Raw genomic sequence first — 21,665 nt, forward strand, 5'->3', positions numbered from 1 at the left:
CCTACCAGAGGGATGTGATACAGGACCTGCTAGTCACCAGTGCTAGTGAGCTAATCAGTGACATGAAGATCGGAGGCAGCCTGCGCTGCACTGATCATGCACTGGTGGAGTTTGCAGTCCTGAGGGATATGGGTCAAGCGAAGAGTGAAATCGGCACCCTGAGTTTTAGGAAAGCAAACTTCCAGCTCTTCAAGGAGTTAGTCAATAGGACCCCTTGGGAAAGTGCCCTCAGGGACAAGGGGGCAGAACAGAGCCGGCAGATCTTTAAGGAAGTTTTCCCTGGAGCACAAGAGCTCTCAATCCCCAGGTGTAAGAAATGAGGAGAGGAAGGCCAGAGACCAGCATGGCTGAGTTGAGACCTGCGGGTCAGACTTAAGGGCAAGAAGGAAATGCACAGCAGTGGCAACAGGGACAGGTATCCTGGGAAGAGTATAGGGATACTGCCCGGCTGTGTAGGGACAGAGTCACGAAGGCCAAGGTGCAGATGGAGCTGAACTTGACAAGTGATGCAAGGAATAATACGGGCTTCTACAGGTATGTCAGCCAGAAAAGAAAGGTCAAAGAAAGCATACTCCCCCTGATGCATACAAGTGGCAAACTGGTAACAATGGACAAGCAGAAAGTTGAGGTACCCAACAACTTTTTTACCTCAGTTTTCTCTGGCAACCTTGCTCCCCACACCTCTTGATTGGATAGACCACAAGACAGGGACTGAAGGACCAAAGTCCCTCCCACTGTAAGAGAAGATCAGGTTCGTGACCACCTGAGGAACCTGAAGAAGTTTATGGGACCTGATGAGATGCATCCCAAAGTCCTGAGGGAGTTGGCTGATGTAGCTGCCAAGCACTCTCCAAAATATCTGAAAAGTCATGGCAGTCAGGTGAAGTCTCTGGTGACTGGAAAAAGGAAAATATTGCAACCATTTTTTATAAAGGTAGAAAAGAGGACCCTGGGAACTATCAACCTGTCAGCCTCACCACTGTGCCTGGGAAGATCATGGAACAGATCCTCCTAGAGGCTGTGCTAAGGCACATGGAGGGCAGAGAGGTGATTCAAGACAGCCAGGATGGCTTCACCAAGGGCAAACCCTGCCTGACCAAACTACTGGCCTTCTATGATGGAGTGACTACACCAGTGGACAAGGGAAGAGCTACGCATGTCATCTAACTGGACTTCTCTAAGGTCTTTGACACAGTCCCTCACAACGTCCTTCTCTCTAAACTGGAGAGATGTGGATTTGATGAGTAGACTGCTGAGTGGATAAGGAATTGGTTGGATGGTCACATGCAGAGGGCAATGGTCAACAGCTCAATGTCCAGATGGAGATCAGTGACAAGTGGTGTCCCTCAGGGGTCCATACTGGGACCAGTACTGTTCAGTATCTTCATCAATGACAGACAGTGAGACAGTACACCCTCAGCAAGTTTGGGGATGACACCAACCTTAGTGGTAGAGTTGACACACCTGAGGGACGGGATGCCATCCAAAGGGATCTGGACAAGCTCAAGAACTGGGCCCATGTGAACCCCATGAAGTTCAACAAGACCAAGTGCAGGGTCCTGCACCTGCGTCAGGGAAGCCCCCGGTATTAACACAGCCTGAATGATGAAGGGATCAAGAGCAGCCCTGTCAAGAAGGACTTAGGGGTACCAGTGGGTGGTACCAATTGGACATGAGCGAGCAATGTCCACTCACAGCTCAGAAAGCCAACCACTGGGCTGCATCAAAAGAGGCATGGCCAGCACATCAAGGGAGGTGATTCTGTCCCTCTACTCTGTTCCAGTGAGACTCAACCTGGAATACTGCATCCAGCACTGGACTCCCCAGTACAAGAAAGACACGGATCTGTTGGAACAAGTCCAGAGGAGACCCACAAAAATTATCAGAGGGCTGGAACACTTCTCCTATGACGACAGACAGAGAGTTGGGGTTGTTCAGCCTTGTGAAGAGAAGGCTCTGGGAGACCTTATTGCAGCCTTTCAGTACTTAAAGGGGGCTTATAAGAAAGATGGGGACAAACCTTTTAGCAGGACCCATTGTGACAGGACAAGGGGTAACAATGATGGGGGTGAAACACAGGAACAGGTTGCCCAGAGAGGTGGTAGATGACGCATCCCTGGAAACATTCAAGGTCAGGTCGGATGGGGTTTTGAGCAACGTGATCTAGTTGAAGATGTCCTTGCTTATTGAAAGAGGGGTTGACTAGACGACCTTTAAAGGTATCTTCCAACCCAAACTATTTTATGATTGTATATACTCCTTTTCACCAGCTGTCACCCAGCATTTACCTTGCACATACTTCACTACTAGCTTGGTCCAATGCCCCCTACAGAGGTCACAGAGCACATAGCGCTGCTGTCAGCGTCTGTCACCCTTTCTCTTGCCACACCATAAGACCCCTCACACCAACAGAGCAATGTCATGTCTTACCTCCAACTACCTCATATCACCAGCCAGATTTAGGGAATTGAACACAAGCTCATGCCATACCACAAATGAGGAGTTACAGTTTAGGTGGCTGACTGAAATACCTCCACAGCCAAACCCTTTAATTTCAGTTCCTGGCAGAGGCACCAGACCTGACATACAACTCAGAGTACTGGGGCATCAGGTGAAGCACAATCACAATGGAATCAAGCATTAACACCTGCCTAGCACTAGGGCAGGTGGTATGTTTTCACAATAAAAATGTGTCCAAAGGCTGCGTGATTGGGGCTGCCCCGGTAGGGAAGACAAGCTATGAGATAGTGTGACCCTACATTGGCAGGGCAGTACCAGCCCAGAACTAAGCTTTCCAGCTTTTATAATTCTTTAGTTCTGGTTTGCCCAGCTACAGAACCTAGTGCCAGAGTTTGAAAGCTTCATACAGTTTGTTTCAAGTCCAAAAAACTACTGCTCATGCTATGGAAAAATATTTATTCAGTTACACAGCAAGAAGTGTTTGTTACCACAATCCCTAGTTCTAGCAATAAGTCTCTAAAATGTGTTCAGTTTACATCATAGAACTAAAACAAAGAATCACTCAGACTTGTTCATTATAATATAAATTCTAAGCAGTTTAATAGTAATTTCTCTTGTAATAGTTTAGCAAATTTCAACCTTTCACACATGATTTCTTCACATCTTTTTTGTAATTAATCCATTTACCAAAACACTCAATTTTTGCTTTTTATGCATAATGCAAAGGTAGGAGATTGAATTCAAATTTTCTGGGATTTCAGAAACTGTACAGCTTTTGTTTTTTGTCACATCAAATACACACTTATTCCTTAGCTACTTAAAAATATAAATACATCTTCACAAGCTACCAGCTCTTCTACGTATCTCCTTGCATCTCTTTGATCACGCTCCTCCAACCATTCAGTAATCCATCAGTAATTATAACTTCTTAGCTTCTTTAGCCTAAAAGGGACCAATTTATCAAAGACTGTCATGAATCCTAGTTTTAAATTATCAAGAGTCCAATTACCAACAGGAATGGGGATACCACTTTCCAATTAAAGTGACTGATTTCATGTAAAACCTTGTACCATTTCACTTTTTAATTAGGTACATCCTTATCAAATACAAAGAGATTCACCCTCATTTTATTTCTATCCAGAGAATTAAATACAGCAAACATTAATCATACACCAATACAGTGCTAGACCTAACAATGCTTTCGGCATACTTTGACAACTTCTAATCCATCAGTGTATGATGTCCTTTATTCCTGTTTCACCCAAACATTTACTTGGAAGTCAAGAACAGGATTAAACTTTTTACATCCAAACATCCCTGGGTACATCTAAAAAATATTAAGCCAGTTACAAGTTGAAAAGAAAAACAGGAACAAAGAGAAAAGGAAAAAAAATTAAATACAGAGTGGCAGCTGGCACAGGGTCAGGACTATCCACACTGCTGTCCATATGAATCATTTATCTCCACTAGAATTACTAGTTAAATAAGGATGTGGCAATCCAGACTTCTAGTTCTTATTTGATTCTTTTGTGCCAGGCTTAGAGATGGTACCACAACTGCCATGGAAAGACCCTACTGTTGACAATTGACAGGAATCCCCTGGGACAGGGTACCTCCCCAGTTCTTCTACCTGGGATAATTTGTGGTATGGCATGGTTGTGCACTCCTCCCTGTGCCGAGCACGAACAAAGGGAGTGCACAACCTCCTCAGCAGGTTTCTCTTTTTAGTCCAGGCCTGGAAAAGATGGTGACCAGGGACTTTTATACCACAAACTAAAGAGAACGCTGGCAACTACTTTTGTGAAATCAAACACAAGAGCTAGGAGATGTAACAGAGACAACCTACTAGAAGGAATTGAAAGCACTGTTCAGAGAAGAGCTTATCTTACAATTCCCTCTCTACATGCACAAACTCGGATGAGACCAATAGTTTACTTCTACTTTTGAACACATTTTAATGCCTTAGGAGTATCATATCACACAAAGAAAAGCCCTGATTCCAAATACTGCAATTATTGATCCAGCTTTGAAGTGCTGACATAAGGGAAACAGACCAGGACTCTCAGCAACCCCCTGCTGAAATTCCTCCTGTTAACCTGGTGGCGGGAAGTGAGATTTCTCTGTCCACTGTGGCTCAACACACTAATCACATCTTCCAGGGATGCAGCTTGAAAGGGTAGAACTGTTGCATGGAAATTCTGAAACAAACTGAGTAACTAATTCATTCAGCACACACTCCAGTCTTCCCATCGTTCCTGCGTCCCCCTCACATGCTATTCAATCAATTACTGCCTGATATTGTAGTCTTCACTCTGCATTTTGCTTTTACGTATTTTTTTTTTCCCCAGAAAAGCAAAAAGTCTTTAACTGACAAGATGTTGGAGGAAGTAGAATTTTAGAAAGTTAAAGAGCTTAATATGGAAACTAAATTAGATCATGATCAGCAGGGCAAAAAGTGTTCTCAAACCCTTCTCATAGTAATACTCTTGTTTCCATGCTAGTTGTAGGAAACACTATTTTCAGAAAGAAATAAAACACAAATGAGGAAAGCTTTCTTTTTAGGGAAAAGTATGATACTGGAATCTAAAACTCTAACACACATTACGCATGACTTCTCATCCTTCTGAGAGTGACAAAAGCAAAAGCTTCAGACACACTGGTACTTCGCAGCATGCTGTGATTAAGTTTTATTTTCTTCATCAGATTTGTTTAATTACTTTGAGTTACACTAAGTTGACAAAGATCTCAAAACATAGTCATAAAATGATGACTTTTAAGAAAGGAACGTAACTCCATCCTAGCACAAATCCACTGACGTGCTGTGAGGTTCCACCAAGAAACAGACAGTCCATCGTTATCATTATTAAATTGTTACTACTGTACTGATATAACATAAAAGTCAAAAAAATCCCCATCTGTATGAAAGAGTTTACAGTCTGAAACCAGCTGCAGTAATGCTAAACACTATGATACCAGCAGACAGCTTCTGCACAAGTTAAAATAGGAGGCTAGTGTCACTATATGGTCATTTGCAGTAAATTCACAAGCTGAAAAGGAAAAAGTAGCTCAAGGGTACTATAATGGAAGATCTTTGCATAACTACAGTTCCTTCTCTAGCCCAGAGTACCAAAGTCTGGAATAAGCCAGAGGGATCAAGGGCAAAAGTTGGACCAAAACCATGATAGTGTCAGGAAAAGCAGAGAAGTCAAGACTTGTATTTACTGCAGCTGGGTAAAGCCCCACAGACAAAAGGCTACAGAACTGAAGCAATGAAAAGGCAGCGAAAAATCCTGGAGCAAGTAGAGAGGGAAAACATTTAAAAAGCACCAAAGCCTGCTGCACTTTGGGCTAGGAAGTCAGTGCAAAGAAAGTCACAGACCCATTGAGCAGAATAGAGCAATCCAGTTTGGCACAAGGTTAACAAACTAAAAACAAGTTTTTGGTAGGAGCAAATATGCACACTCCAAAATAAGAATATAAAATTAATAACCTAGAGAAGTTTAATATACAAAATGCATAGACAAATAAACACCTTATCAATCTATTTAATTACAGACTCATGCATCTTAGCTTTAAACCAATACGAAAAAAGGCCCAGTCCTACAGAGACTTTAACCACAATGGGCATTGCTACATGGCACTTATGTTAGCACAAGTCTGAAGGCAAGGTCCTGAAGTTAGGAACACAGATATTAACTCCTAAATACTGCTGGTGGTATATTGTTGGAATATATCCGATAAACCAACTAGTTATCCTTAGAGAACACTTAACATTAACTCTAGCTTCACTGCAGCCACAGAGTAATTGTAAAGCACTACAAAAAGCTTATGACACGTTGCCTCCTGAAGTTTACTGAAAACAAGGCATTGCTAAAGAAGTCATTTGTGCCTAGAAGCAAGAAACAGACTCAGATCCATAGCATCTTACAGTGCTACTCATGTTTTAGCTACACATTAAAGAATACTGGTTTGCAAATTTTGGAACCAATCTTGATCAGTCTGGGGATCCTCACCTTCAGTGAAGCCAAGGCTGCCAAGTCATTGCAAGATTGGGCTCAATGCCATACAGTTAACTAAAATAGCTACAGGAACAAAAAGAAAATATAACTTGTGTGCTACAGCTGTGTAGTACCACAGTAACTTTCAAACCCTTTAGCTTTTGTTTCATAGACGTGCAGCATGGCTCCAGCCCATGGGTATTTATGACTGATGCATCTGCATGAAGCTTCTCATGAATGTTGCAAGCTTCTGCACATCTTCTACAGTCACCGCATTATATAAAGAGGCACGGATTCCTCCCACAGATCTGAATTGAAAAGAGGAGGGGAGAGAAAAAATAGAAAGATTTTGTAAATTCTAGAAAAGACATTAATAACATTCACAGGCATTTAAACCTACCCCTACTCCAAAGGGATAAAATTCACACTTTGTGGGAATGAGAAGCAACACTTAATTCTTCAAGGGAAGCTTGCAATCCAGAGAAACTCATTATTTATTAATTATTTACAGTTCCAACGCTGTAGCTCTGTGACATCAAAAAGCTATCTTTTTTTTTAATCCACAAACACCACTGAACGTGGGACGGAACTCTTGCAACCAGGTAGACAAGGCATGGAATGAAAAGCTTTATACAATGACAGAATCTCACCTCAAGAGTCACCTCCTTTGGCATTTGCCCAGAGCTGTATTTATCAAATTGGAGAAGAAAGCAGAATTAAGAAAGCTCTGAGCCCCACGACACCTAAGCAGTAGTTGAGCCACAAGCAGTCTGTGATTACCATCTCTAGACTGCTATTCCCAAATGATGCCAAAATAATATGAGGAACAGCTTGTGAGTGAGAAAGGCTGGTAAGCCAATGCACAATGCCTGCTGCTGTATCACTGTAGTAACAGTCTACCCTGCACAGGAAAGGGATTCATCTGATTAATACTTACCGATGCCCTTTCAGAGATATCATGTTAAGTTCCACAGCTTTCTCAAGAAATTTCTTTTCCAGTGCTTCATCACCCTTGATACTGCCAATACGGAAAGGGACATTCATTCTGCTTCGGTTCTTTTTCTCCACTGGACATCTAGAAAAAGTTGCAGAATGTAATGATTAACCCATTTTGTATTAAATTTACATGTTCAGCTATATACAATTTCAGAAAGTGAATAACGGTGTCTGTTTAGCACCAAAGTCATTCCTCCATAACTGAAAAAGAAAGAAAGCAACCTTCCTTTTTTAACCAAGTATTACAGCAGAAACAGTAAGTTAAAGGCTTATTAACCCTTCCTGACATACTCAAAATTGCCCTAGAGGAATGCACAGGAGGCTTGTAAGCAGACCAATTTAAAAAAAAAAAAATCATGTTAAAACCCACCACCCAACCCACGACAGTCACAGTTACACTCCCCAGGGTAAGTGAGTTTAGTTACAGGAACTTTGACTAAGTCTCAAGCAGTTTCTTCTCTTTACCTTCAAAGACTGACACACTAATTTTTACTCATCTAGTCACAAGTGCTACCAGAATGGAGCTTGACCCAGCTAAACAGAGCTAAAGGAAGAATAAGAACATAGCATAAAGAAGTTTCCAGGGACATTAGAGACTGCTGTTAGTGGTATCAATCCACCTTCTACATTAGTATTATTCAGAATCATGAACATCAAGTAGATAAGATATATCTCTAGAACAAATCTTGCATTGCATACATGACCACAACACATATGAGGTACATCACAGCTCAAATCTCCTCAGATTAAAGGGAATTTTAAGTAGAAAATTCAAGATACATTTAGAGCAAGATTTCTATTCCATTATTTTTTGCAGGTAACGACAGGAGGGGAAAAAAAATAATTAAGTATTCTTCTTTAGTGCTTCTAGTTACAAAGGAGATATGAAGCCTGCAGATTTATTCTTTCCTAAGGCTGTGATGTAGATTCTTGCAGGGATTCATTAGGAGTAAGTTCTCATAAACTGCATGTAAATTTCATACCTATTATTATTCTATTTGACAAAGAATGCATATAATTCTTTTTTAGTTCCTCCTTTGGTCCTTTATACAGATGTCTCCGTTATGAAGAAAAAAACCCAACATAATCAATCCTTAATACCTGCCTATGCAAATTTTCTGCTTCAGATGCAACCAGGAAAACAGTCTTCTTGTAAGCCTTCACATATTTGAGCAACTGTAGCTATGCTACAGTTTTTAGAAGATTCAGTCACTACTAGGCAATCCAATATATCTCAGCTACTGCACAGACTTGGTGAAACAAACTGCAAATGGCATACAGCACTTTGTGCAAGAAAGTCCTCATTTGCTAAATGGCTTGTTACACTGCTTACCCAGTGAAGCATACCACAGATTAGGTGGCACATTTAAGCTGGGAAGGCACCTTCAGACAGGGCTTCCTTTTATTCATACACACAATAAAAAAAAAAAAAAAAAAAAAACACACCAACACCACAGTCTTAACTGTATTTCTTAGTAAGACACATACAGCTCAGTTAGTGAAGCTTGCTTTGCCTTCCCAATTGACTATTTACCATCCCATCTGCATTGCATTTCCCACTCACAGCCTCATATACGAGCTTGCCAGAAAGAGATTTCTATTTGTCACAAAATGTTTTTTCAAGGCTTCATTTGCTTACTGAGGTTTATGAAAAACCCTCAGGATTTCAGTAGAGTAGGACCACAATCCCGATCATGACAATGCTAAAGGCAAAGCTGTTCTCATTAACTAAATGGATAAACAGAATGTATTAAACATTATGATGAAACTATATCCCTGCCAATTAAGGCTGCAGCCAACTTTAATTTAAAAACCAAATTTAATTTGCCCTATCCTAACTTTGACTTGAAAGTTAATTAGGTCCCAAAACTGTTGATTTTATACCAAAGGTGAAAGAAAATATTTTGCAGTTTCACAGTCAATTACTAGTTTTTGAGCTTGGCAAGTATTAGAATTATTCTGAATTATGGCATCAGCTTTTAGCTATACATATTTTGGGTCCTGCAAGCTCAAGAATACCTTGCAACAATATGTAAAAATCAGAAGGTTACAACTACTTTGTAAAAACTATTAAAAATTACTGAAGAAAGTAAACTGTAAGTAAAGAAAATGTATTACATTTTAACTACATCTAGGTCTGATCTTCCTCTTTCTATTTCAGGAAATGTTTCTGAACTTTGCAAAATTTAGCTAATAAAAATTATCTGCTTGACAGAAAAAGCAGAGTCTTTGACTACTGAAAGAGATGGTAGGAAGAATATAATGCAAAAGTGGTCTCTACAACTTCTTACAAGCCACTTTCTCTGTTCTGGCCTGTGTTTCCCCAAGAGATTCAGTAAACATACAAACCAGAATCTGCATATCTGTTTTTTGTATACTCTTCCTCTAGGCTCCTGCATTTTATTAAGTTTAGAACATGTTATTAATATGCTTCACAACTGATCTATATAGGATAACTTGAAACACCTTATTACCAGAATGAGACTCATCTTCAGATAGTTATCAAGTGAACTATTTACACAAATAATTCCTGTAGGATTCCTCAAAATTTCTACATACTGGAAAGGTAACTTTAAAAATATGCTGCAATCAGACCCTTAAAAGTTATGAATACGTTTGGCTCTGCAACAAATATTGAAACCAAGGGAAAAGCATAGCAACTTACACATAGAATCCATTAGATTTGTCTATGATATCATAAATCATTCGCGATTTGATTAAACTAAGTTTATCCATAGCTGCAGCTCCGCCATTGTTCTTTATCCATTCCAGTACCAAACCCATGATATAAATACTGCAAGAGGAAAGAAGAATTTTCAGACAGATTATTTAAATGGAAAAAATAACAGTCCCGTTTAATAGGTCACAAAATGTTTCAGCAACAAACTGTTATGTTTGGGTTTAGGGTGCTTAAGGTTAACAACTCAGAATCTGGACTATGTCACAAATTATGATAATTTTAAGCAGGCAATGTTTTTTTTGTACCCAGATGAAGTACCCTGAAGTTCAAATGCTACACAAATCTGTTGGACCAAACTTAATCCTTTGTACCACAGAAGGACAAGTCCCGCAGGTTTCCTGCGGACCTGCAGGGCTCCCAAGGACGGCCCCAGACATGATGCACAGACAACCAGTTTATTGACCCCACAACTCCCTGTCAAGTCCTAGAAAGAGCCAGAATTAGCACCAAAGTTAGTAGCACCCACCCTGTGCAGCTGCTCTAGCAAAGATGCAGGGGTCAATCTCAAACGTATGTACATTAATAATGCCAGAAATCTAATCCCATTTTCACAATTGTTAAATAAAAACTATAACTCCATTTCTGTCTAAGACGACCTTTTTCCCCACATGAACAGTGAAGTTGGGCAAAACAAATAATGATGTATTACACTTAATTATTCATTACCATTCAAGTTCTAAGTAGAGATCTGGAAGCCTGCTGGCATCACATGGCTTAGGACCAAGTATTTCAATGCTAGTTACTAAGTGCAACATAAAAAATCCCCCAGGCCTTTTGCCTTTGTGCTTTTGCTACAAAACCCAGCTTGTTCAAGTTCAGGCATTTCCCACGACTGCAACACTTTACATAATAAACTGTTCACAAGTTTTTATGGCGTATTTCCAAGAAGTTTGCTTTTATTAATCCCTTCATTACAGATTCCAAGGGAGTGCTCAGGGAACGTTATCCTACAAGTTTCCCTAACACAAATCTAGCAGGAGGCTGTTTTAAACTTTGCTACTTTTAATTTCTCAGGGGATGCTAGCACCAAATCTTTGAACACTGCAGAAGGGCTGAAGAATAACTGAGGTTACAGACTGCCTTTTATACAAAGCCTCTTACAGCTTTGAGAGCACAATCTTGCCACATTTATGACAGCACGCTGTCAACTACCCCAGTGTAAGGATTTAAGTGAAGTATAGTCTAGGCTCTTACCAAATATGCAGGGTCACATTCACCTGTTGCCCTGACTTTGAGTGAAACTTCTTGGACAAGTAAGGTTTAAAGACACCAACCTTAGAGTCATTCACAAAACCCAGCCAGAGGAGGTCTTTTATCCTTCTTTCATGTCAGTTAAAATAACGTTTCTGGAGCAATTTTAAGTGCAAAATAAACTCTTGGAGCTTGGAAATGAGGCTTTTATAGCCAATTCATTGTTAATTTTAGCAAAGCAGATTAGGGTCAAAAAGTCAAGCTCTGTAGCGCCAAGAGGTTAAAGCCATTAGCATCACCTTAATTTAATTTAATATCCCGCTGAAGTAGCTTTTGCTAATTCAGTTAATATTTCCTGCCTGTTTGCCAGCAAACCATTAGAGAGAGTAAGTAAAAGAGTAGAGAAAAAGAGAACTAAGAAGCTTTGCCAGTTCCTTACAAAAACTGGAACAGGCATTTAGAGCCAAGCCAAACAGATGTGCACCCTGCCAACATTTCAGTTTGTGTTACATTCTGGATTCTGAAGCGTACTCCAATGTGGGTCTGTAGCACGAAGTGGAAACTGGCAAGGCAGCGATCAGAAAGGAGAAAGACTGTCAGTTCAACTTTATTTTCTTCTCTGCTAATCTCCCACCACCCTCTTAATGTTACTAACAGATACTGAGTTACAGCTAAGGGAGTGCTTTCTTTTCAGAAGTTTTTTGCAGGGGCTAAAATAAAGCTGCAGAATTTCGTTTGTTTTGCTTTTCAAACCAGAGGAGCAACACTGTGTTCAGTGCTGAGATTAAGTAGAACTTTGGGGTTTTTTTTCAAGTGGAAATAGCTTTGTACCTGGAACACATGAATGGCTGGATTTAAAACCTGGCATGTGCAAGTATACAGTGTCCAAAACAGAAAGTGTGACTTGATAGTCAGGAAAATAATTGATCATGAAATAGAGGCTTTATCAATCTCTGGGAAAAAAAAAAGACACACGTACTGCCCATGTTACAAAGCTACATTCAGAAAGAAGATATTGTAAGATTAATTCTTGTCTTAGACACCTCCCCTAAGGATACAAGGGGTACTCAGCTTATAGGGCAGATGGGCTGACAGTAAGACTAAATCATTACAGCACTACACACTCTACAGTATGCATACTCCTTGGGAAAACTCGTTGTGCATTGTAAAGTCTCGAATAAACACATGCTCACAAGATTTGCTGTTCTTTTGATAAGTTAACTGCCTCTATGTCATTGCAATAGTATACCCCACAGTGAGAATCAGCAGATTCAAAGACACAATTGGTATCACTTAAAACACTACTGAATTTGAGTAATAGACAGCATTAAGGTAGGCTTTACACTCAGGAATCACTGTACTTTATGCTTATGCAGTGCATTTGATATCTTTCGGACATCATTCGGCAGCTTAAGTTTGCCAATTCTGCCATGTACAAAAAAGCTGTAAGAGCCGACGTTAAACATCAACAGTATAAGATTGCACTACCAAATTATCTGAATCACAAGGAAATCTAAAGAGTAGAAATCATTACTTTCAAAGTAATTTAAAAAACTTCAGGGAAAAAAAGAATACCTGGTTTGAAGATTTTCTTTTTTAAAAATAATCGCTTTAGTGAACATTGGTATAAAAATGCACCACATTAAGAACACGGAAATACCACCAGCTCAACATCCCAGTAGCAAAGCATCATTTCACCGGTTATCAGAAGCTAGGAAACAGTAATTTTAAAAGAGCAAGCTGTAGCCTGTTCTGCTTCTTGCATGCACAAAATCACTAGGTACATGCCAATTTTATGATTTTGATTGCTTTATTCTATAGCAGAACTTTCCATGTTTCTTTAAGTACCACCTCAGTCTTTAACTTGATGTCCAAAAATAAAATTGGTCTAGCTTCATAAACATTGCTAGCAAAGCAATTACTAACATACCTTTAAAAAAAAAAAATTTCTTTTACAGGGATAGGGGTCTGGAGGTTCAATTGTCGAGAACAACCTCAGGAAGAAATGGAATCAAACCTGCACTGAGCGTTCAAGAAGCAAGACTAAGCGCCAAATTACCTACTTACAATGATAGAAGCACCCCCGCTGGATTGATTAGAGTTGTGTTTATGTAAGTTAGAATTGGATCTTGAAACTTCCACAATGGAATCATGACATGTAAGATTTACCTCTAAAACCACTATGTCTTTTATGGCTGAATCCCACTAGGCAACATCAAAGCCTGCTACAGTCACGTGGCTGGACACTTCCCATGTTTTCACAGAAACCGTGTGAAACACGCCAATGTATCAGTGACTCGAAGGCAAATACTCAACTTCTGAAACTTTTCTCAATAAAAGCAGCAGATGGCAGTGCAGTAGCTTTTTGAATAAGAGATATTAAATAGCAGCTATAGTTACCTGTAGCATGGTGGAGTGTTATACAAAGAGCCATTCATTGCTTGTGTTTTGTAATCCAGTACTACAGGGCATTCTTTCAGTGCAAATCCCAGCAAGTCCTCACGTACTATTACAACAGTAACTCCAGCACAGCCAACATTCTTCTGAGCACCAGCAAAAATCACGCCAAACTTTAACAGAAAAAAGAAAAGAAGGACTTGCTACAGGCATTCACTAGTAGATCTTATAAGCGAGTCATATACCAATATCATTATACAACAGGCATACAACAGGCTTGGAGAATGTGTTGAAAATGAGCAAGTTGTAGATCAAAAAAGAGTTAGGAGAAGTTCTGACTTCAAAGTGCACTTACAGCTACCATTGTTATCCCATGTACATCTATTATCAGAACCATTATCTTCATTCAACTGAGGAAGATCATCATAACAAATTTCCCGGTGATTTGCCAAATATTTATTTAGTATCCACAAATAATTCTCATGGCAGCCTGTCCCCATTTCACACTACTCAAAGCAAATCTACTAAAAATAAATTCATACATAGATCACAGTATTTTCAACCAATCTGGTATTTCAGAACAGGCATCACATAATCCACCTGTTCAAAAAGGCAGATCAAGGAAGGTGAAGATGAACGCACTAACAATTGCCCCTTCTTTTTGCTACACACAGATAAGAAAGGTCAAATACACTACTTCACTACTCAGTAACACTTCCCACTCATAACACACTTTACAAACATAAGCAAGTACTATGTTCTGCCTCTGTGTTATCTATGAAACAGACACAGTAATCTTGAGGCACACAAAGCTTTAGCAGCTTAAAAGGGGTTACAGATTTTCCACGTAAGAGACAGGGTCAAAAATTCTGATTCACAGTACTCTGCTATAGCCGTATATATTATCTACAGATTAAATATGATTCAGAAGATATCTTTTTCAGCTACAGCATCAGTGAAGACCACACAGAAGACAAGTAATCTTAGACAGCTATTAACATGAACAATTTCAACATATTTCAATGTTTTTACTTAAAAAAAAAAAAAGACAACAGATAAAGTTTGAGATTTCAGTGTCTAAATTTCAACACTTGTCTCCACCATCAGATACCCAATTAAGAAAATATGATTTCCTTAATTTCACTGCTCAGCATCTGTGGCCATCAAGACATTTCTAAGTGCCTAATTATATGCATTCAAGTTTGAAAATGCTTTGTGCAGGCACTGTGTAGAATACTGTACCTTAGAAACATCCACAGGTCTGGACAAGAAGTTTGAAGACATATCACAAACCAAGACTGCTCCTTTAACATCAGGTACAAAGTCAAACTCCACACCATGAACAGTCTCATTAGCACAGTAATAGACATAAGATGCATCTGGATTAAGATTCCAAGTGCTTGGGTCCGGAATGTCTGAGACAGACAGAAAAGAAAACCAAAGGTCACTGGAGACAAGTAATTTACCTGGCATGCAATTTTACTTGAACATGGGACTTCAGTGCAAACCCAGAACAATTTTGCAGTATAAGGTATTAATTATCTTGTTACCAGGAAGATATCTGCAAAGAAAATACACCAGAGGATTCCCAAAATTCTGTGGTGAGCCATCATTAAGCTAGCAAACACCCTTCTGGTTTTCAGACCTCATTCCTCAAGGGATTTTCATCATGTTTGCAATCCCAGACTACAAACTACTGCCCTGGGGGTCCAAAACTGCATTTCAGAGGAACTCAGGCACTGGGTCCAAGAATCTTCCTGACGCCTTTGGAACGACTGAAGCGTCCAAATTTTCACTGGCAAAGTTCTCTAAAGCTGCGTTTCTGTGCATCCCCAGAAGTGTTTCAGTCTTGCCCAAGCTGAACACAAGGTTACCTACCTACCTTCCATTTAAGCTTTGAAGCTGATTTACAAAACTAAGATTTCCTCTGTCAACAGGCAACATACAGGCGTGCCCTGACAGCACAGAACAGGTTTTGCACAGAACAAAGGGCTGCTCTTCCTTTCTTCTCTCCTCCAAAACATGAGGGGGAAGAAGTGCTGCTATTGCCTCCATCATTATTTACCGCCTCTCCTCTTACCTACAACTGCCAAATGGTGAATACACTCCCCTAAACAGGGAAGTTGTAGGTTCAATTCCTTGCTGTGTCTCAGAGGATATAAACTTATCTTCCAAGTTAGTGTACTAATTGCCAGTTAAACTCAAAAGGGGGTACTCTTTGTCTTTACTGTTGTCACTCTTCCCAGTTCAAATGCTATCATTTGGACCAGAGGGAAGAAAAGTAAGCATGACTAGCAGGAGTAGAAATCAGAACTCATGTGTCCCTGCTCCAAGAATTATTTATGTATATCCAGTGACAAATTATATACTTCAAAGGCTCTTGAAACAGACTCTCTCATAAAAATTCACAATGCCTCGATTAGTTAACCTTTTTCTTCCTTCTATGCTGTGGTCATTCGGATTATGTCATGTCCAGTAACAAGCATCAAGAGGAGGAGCTGAAAACACCTCTTCTATTCCAGAGCCAACTGCCTGTTACAACATATGGGTGGGGAAGGTAGGTATTTGGGAACCCTTGAAAGAAGGTTAAGAGAATACAGGTCTCCCACCTCCTGGGCCAATAAGGTTAAGAACTCGGGCATGCTTCTAAATTTCAGAGCAATCTCATTATTGAGCATACCTGAAACTGGAATACCTGGCAATACCCCTGCAAATAGCTTAAGAACTCAGTTAAATAAATAAAAAAAAGAGGAAAAAAAATCAATCAGACAGCCCAGACTACTTCCCTACCAATACACATTTGCTTCTTGCCACTTATTTTCTGGGATCTGCTCGGTCTAGTTTCACTACTCTTTTCTGGTGGAGACTGTTAAGCCATCTAACAGATCTCCCAGCAATAAACATGGAGAGATGTGGCAGGCAATCTTTTGAGTGCTGGGCAGTCAACTCTGTAAACTAGTTAATATTGAATAATCAAATAGCTGAGTTGGACCAGTTTTCAGAGTGATTCTAAAAGCTAAGCATTCACATGGGTGGATGTAATCATCAACTTACTTGTATAGGCTCCTAGTTTTGGATGAACGATATTCACTTTGGCATACTTCTCTGCTTCTTTAGCTGCTTTTGCTGACCAAGCTCCAGTAACCACATAATCTGCATGTCTTCCCTCCTTTAAACCGATAAGATTCAGTGGGACTGCACTGAACTGACCAGATCCACCTCCTTGGAGGAAAATAACTTTGTAGTTTTCTGGTATATTTCTGCATGTAAGAAATAATCATTTATATTATTCCCAGAAGACAAACTTGATACTATGCATTTAACAGCAACTGAAGAACACTGTCATTTTAAAAAACTCTTCACCAAGACGTTAGACCAAATCCCATCAACTTACTTCAGCACCGGTTTTGAATAACAACTCAAGTATTATTACGAGTATTACTATACACTTTACTGATAAAAATTTGCTGAAAATAAGCTTTTACCCCCTTGGACAGCATTGAACAGATTCTCTTCTGAGTAGCTGTACTATCATAGTACACACAGACTTGAAAGATATTCCAGCAGAATTAATGCTTACTTGTAATTTTGTCTATTGCCAGCTTCATCGCTTTTCTGTCAGCCTAAGAACTTCACACCAAAGTGCTCACAGTAGAATTCAGCATTGAAACCCTTCAACTTGGAAGTGCAACTGTACGGTAAATTGTACTTGCAGACCAAGTGCCATAAGGAGTTGTTCAGTCACAAGAATTACTTGTTCAAATTATTCATTAAAACCCCTCTCTCAATAATTCTGTCTGTGACAGTCAGCTTCGATATGAAATAACCATCACTATTAACGACATTAATTCTAATACACAATACATTTATTTCAAACATTTAAAAACATGTCACACTGATTAGGAAAAGGGCTCTTCATCAGTGATTCTAACACATCCATAATGTTTATGTTAGTAAAATCAGACTGATGAGTAATGTACAGATCCCCTTTATCACACTAGAGAATTGATTTGTATTGTTTCCACTTTTCTTGAAGAAAGTTGCTGCCCTTCATGAATTCTATGAAGGTGACAAAAATTAAAATTTGAGAAGAAAGTCAACTAGTCAGTGTATAGTAGACACATAAAAAGCACCTTAACCTCATAAAAGCCCTTTTCCACATTCAAATAAATTAGTATCAAACAGAACACCAACATCCTCTCCAAGATTATTACTCTATTAGACACAGTATCTAAACAAAAAAAAACCCACACAAACAGGTGCTTTCAAGGAAAGGTCTGCACATTAGTCATTCTTCATGCAGCTAGCACAAGTACAAAACAAAAATATGCAGAAAGCAATTCACTCACAGCAATTCACGCAAAAGATTTTCAGCTGTATTTAAAATCTTCGTGAAATCCGAGGTCCGATGGCTCATTTCTTTGGTGGAAAGGAAAGAAGAAATAACATGAAACAAAATGGTAATACATGAATGCGATTTAAAAATTGTGTTAAGCTTTAAACCTTTTACACTACAGACCCAAAATGCCTGAAGGCTGCAGTTCCCAGTTCCAATTTGTTTGGTTTTTTGGTTGTTTTTTTCCGAGCCTTCCTAAATATCCACAGAATACTTATACCTCCAGCCTTGTCTAGATCCAGGAAAATTCAGACCATTCACATTTGGCATCCACATGACCTTACTACACCCAGGAACAACTACATCTGCATGAAAAAAAAGTACTCCCTAGAAAGGTGTAAGTTTTCCTCACTCTAAGAATGTTCTCTGCTACTAATGCTGTTGCAAGTATAGAGTAAGGTGCAGGGGTTTGTTCTGTTTTTTTAACAAGGCTTCTTCACGCAGTAATCCTAATTAAATGTTTAAGACACTTAATACTAATTCCTTTATTAAATCCATATTCTTTCTTGCATCTGTAAAAGTGTACAATTTAAACACGAATCCAAATCCCGCAGAGACTGCTGCACATTCTACTTTTAGCAATCAAACAGTTTCACATGACTAGTAAACTGCTGGCCATCATCTTGCATAAAATTTTTGTGCAACTGGGGCTGAAAAGCCAGTCAGCTACCCATATGGCACAGAAGACACTTTCTTCTTATGACAGCATTGCCTTCCCAATGGGAAGGATGCTATACATCAAATACGTCTGAATCATTTTGCCACATAGTATATAAGATACTATATATGGTATCTGTATACATGTATACACACACACGTATAGTATGTGTATATCTAGGCATAGTATGTATATACATATATTTTATAGATATATATTAAATCTTTTTTAATATATTGCCTATATACATACATACACATCCCTGCATATCCAAAAGTACTAATGTTTTATAAATTATCAGTTATCTTTTTTTGTCTCTAGTCCTTTCTTTTGGATCACTAAACATCTGGCTATGTATCATTTTGTGGTCTCCTGATGAATAGTAGAAAAGCAGCATGAAAAAGTATTCTCTGGGCATACATGTTACCAGAATAATGTATTAGAAATAAAAAAGAAAAAAAAGGCATTGAAATTCCAAGATCAGAAACTCTTATTAAACAGTTTGGTTAAACATCTACATTCTGAAAAATATAGAATTTTTAAAGGCTTACCAAGAACACTTATACCAAGTCCCTTGTAGTCCACCAATTCCTTCTGTGCTTCTAATAATACCTAACAAAAGAAAAAATCCACAAATAAATTAAGGGAATTTTCCACTATCTGGAGTCACTGATGCATCATGCATATCCCAGCTGCTTCATCTTTCAATAACCTGACACTTGTCAAGTGGTATTAACAGAAGTGTAGTCACCAGTGCAAATTTGTTATATCTAGTAGCTGAAGGCTTTTCATAAGATGATGTAATGAAAGCATATGCTTGTTGTGGAGACCATGTTTTAAGTTATTATTGCAACAGCTACATTTCGAGATTTCAGAATGATTTCTAGGAGTGGGATGGAACTCCCAACCTTTTACAGAAAGCTTAATGTTTCATGTGTACTCTCTCTAATGAAGCATCTTGAATCCTCACCCCCCCACCCTGTGTTCTTTCACTTGACTTGTGCAAATAGGACAACCAAGGTATTGAGGAACACATAAAGAAAAAAAATCGGCCTGGGGTATTGGATACTTCAAACTGACCCAACAGGACAAGGTCTGGTTTCAGAGAATGAAGTCCCACACTTTTTGAAGATGAGCCTTCTCTATGTTATTGAATGTTAAGAAATGAAGCAAGATTTTGAGACATCCAAAAAACACAGGTCACTCCTAGAAGCCCTAGCCAGGTAATCTGCTGGTTTGGCTGCCCATTTTTCCATCTTCTCCCATAGCTCCTGCATATCAACAAAGTGGAATTACGTTCTAACCATCAGATCTGCAGCAGCCGATCTCACTAAATTCATGTATGAGAGCCAGAACATTCTAAGTTCCTCCTAAAGGAAGCAGGAGGACTGGGAGCCCCAGTAGAAAAGCCACCACAAAAATGTTGTATGCATGTGCCCCAGGATCTGCCAAGAAACTACAGGATCTGGCCAGTTGCAGGAACAAGCAATCTACCTTGCTGACCATATATCTGTCGTGGCCTGTCAACTGTAACAGCTGGTCAACAAGAGGTTAACCAGAAACTGTGCTGCTTATATTACAGATTGTGAAGTTTTAACCACCATGTTTCACATGCAAACTTATTCATGCCAGAAGAGGGGAAAAAAGTCAAAGGGAACACATAGACTATTAGAAAGTGCTTGTTAAACTGCTCGATAAAATCCAATTCTGTTAGTAAGATTCTTTGTCTGACAACCTGCACATGCCTTACAATAGGCATCTGATATGCCTTATAATAGCCATGAGGAGCTCTGTCCACTTTCTTGCTTCAGTGAGTCCGAGCGCTTCATACATGGCATCAGCCCACGACCAAAGTGAAACAACAGAGGTGATACAGTAGTCCATTTAAGAGAACTGCATTTTCAAGAAGGGAAAACAGATTAACAACATGGAGTTCAGCTATGCTCTCCTCAAACCCTAAACCCAGTTCTCAGTACTCTCTATTGGAAAGTTGGATACTGCCAGCAGTTCTAGTAAGAGCCCCTTTCGGAGCCAAAGCTTCAAGACAGGACAACAAATTTCTTTGCACATAATCCGCAAAGATGTTTCCATGAGAAGATAGAAAGGAAGGGAAAAAAAAAAAAAAAAACAACACAAAACCCAGTGTACAGCAAATTTGTTTCCCTAATAAAATTGTTAAAGAAATAACACATGAAATAATGAAGAAAACTACGAAGGAAACTAAGAAAAGAACAAAGAATTTCCACAATTCATAACTCTTAAGTTCAAAGTCAGATGCACACAATTTGGCAGAAACCACCTCCTCTCCATATGTAACTGGATAATCTATGGCTGCTGATGCAACTTTCCAGAGGGTTGAGTCTACCCTATGCTCATTATCATTTTTTAAATAAAAGCTTCTCAGGAAATCACTGTGTTATTTAGCAGCTGACAAATAACACACTCAACATAGATACCCTCGTGCATCTGAGGACTTACTTTCCATCCCAAAAGTGACACCCTCCTTGATGAACGGCCATATGATCAGAGTCAGAAAACAAAACAAAACAAAAAAAAAACCCAAAACATCACAAACCAAAAAAGCCTCTGGGAGAACAATCCTAAAACCACAGTAGGCTGCGTTTTAAGAACAAAACAAACAAACAAACAAAAAAACCCACCCAAAAAAAACCGAACCAAAACCGAACCAGGGCATGTAACTGGGTGGGGAGGGGGAGAAGAAATGAGGTTTCGCTGCTACGCGGGCAATTATTTTTAATGAGTATAGACTCGAGCTTCCCCAGCCCCGCCTGGCAGTCGGCGCCCGCGGAACCCCCCCGGGGAGCGGGG

The 21,665-nt window shown here is 39.4% G+C and overlaps 1 protein-coding gene across 1 annotated transcript in view; it reads right to left on the minus strand.

Annotated features, from left to right (window-relative positions):
* Positions 1-6,259: 6,259 nt before the first annotated feature.
* Positions 6,260-21,665, minus strand: part of PSAT1 (phosphoserine aminotransferase 1) — a 16,688-nt gene continuing 1,282 nt past the window's right edge. Inside the window, 8 exon segments of the mRNA XM_009882736.1 lie at positions 6,260-6,766; positions 7,396-7,533; positions 10,120-10,248; positions 13,786-13,955; positions 15,025-15,197; positions 16,837-17,042; positions 18,132-18,201; positions 19,388-19,496. Coding sequence (XP_009881038.1) covers positions 6,661-6,766; positions 7,396-7,533; positions 10,120-10,248; positions 13,786-13,955; positions 15,025-15,197; positions 16,837-17,042; positions 18,132-18,201; positions 19,388-19,496 — 1,101 coding nt within the window. The 3' untranslated portion in view covers positions 6,260-6,660.

The sequence above is a fragment of the Charadrius vociferus genome, unplaced genomic scaffold, assembly GCF_000708025.1.
Source record: "Charadrius vociferus isolate BGI_N301 unplaced genomic scaffold, ASM70802v2 scaffold560, whole genome shotgun sequence".
Lineage (NCBI taxonomy): Eukaryota > Metazoa > Chordata > Aves > Charadriiformes > Charadriidae > Charadrius > Charadrius vociferus.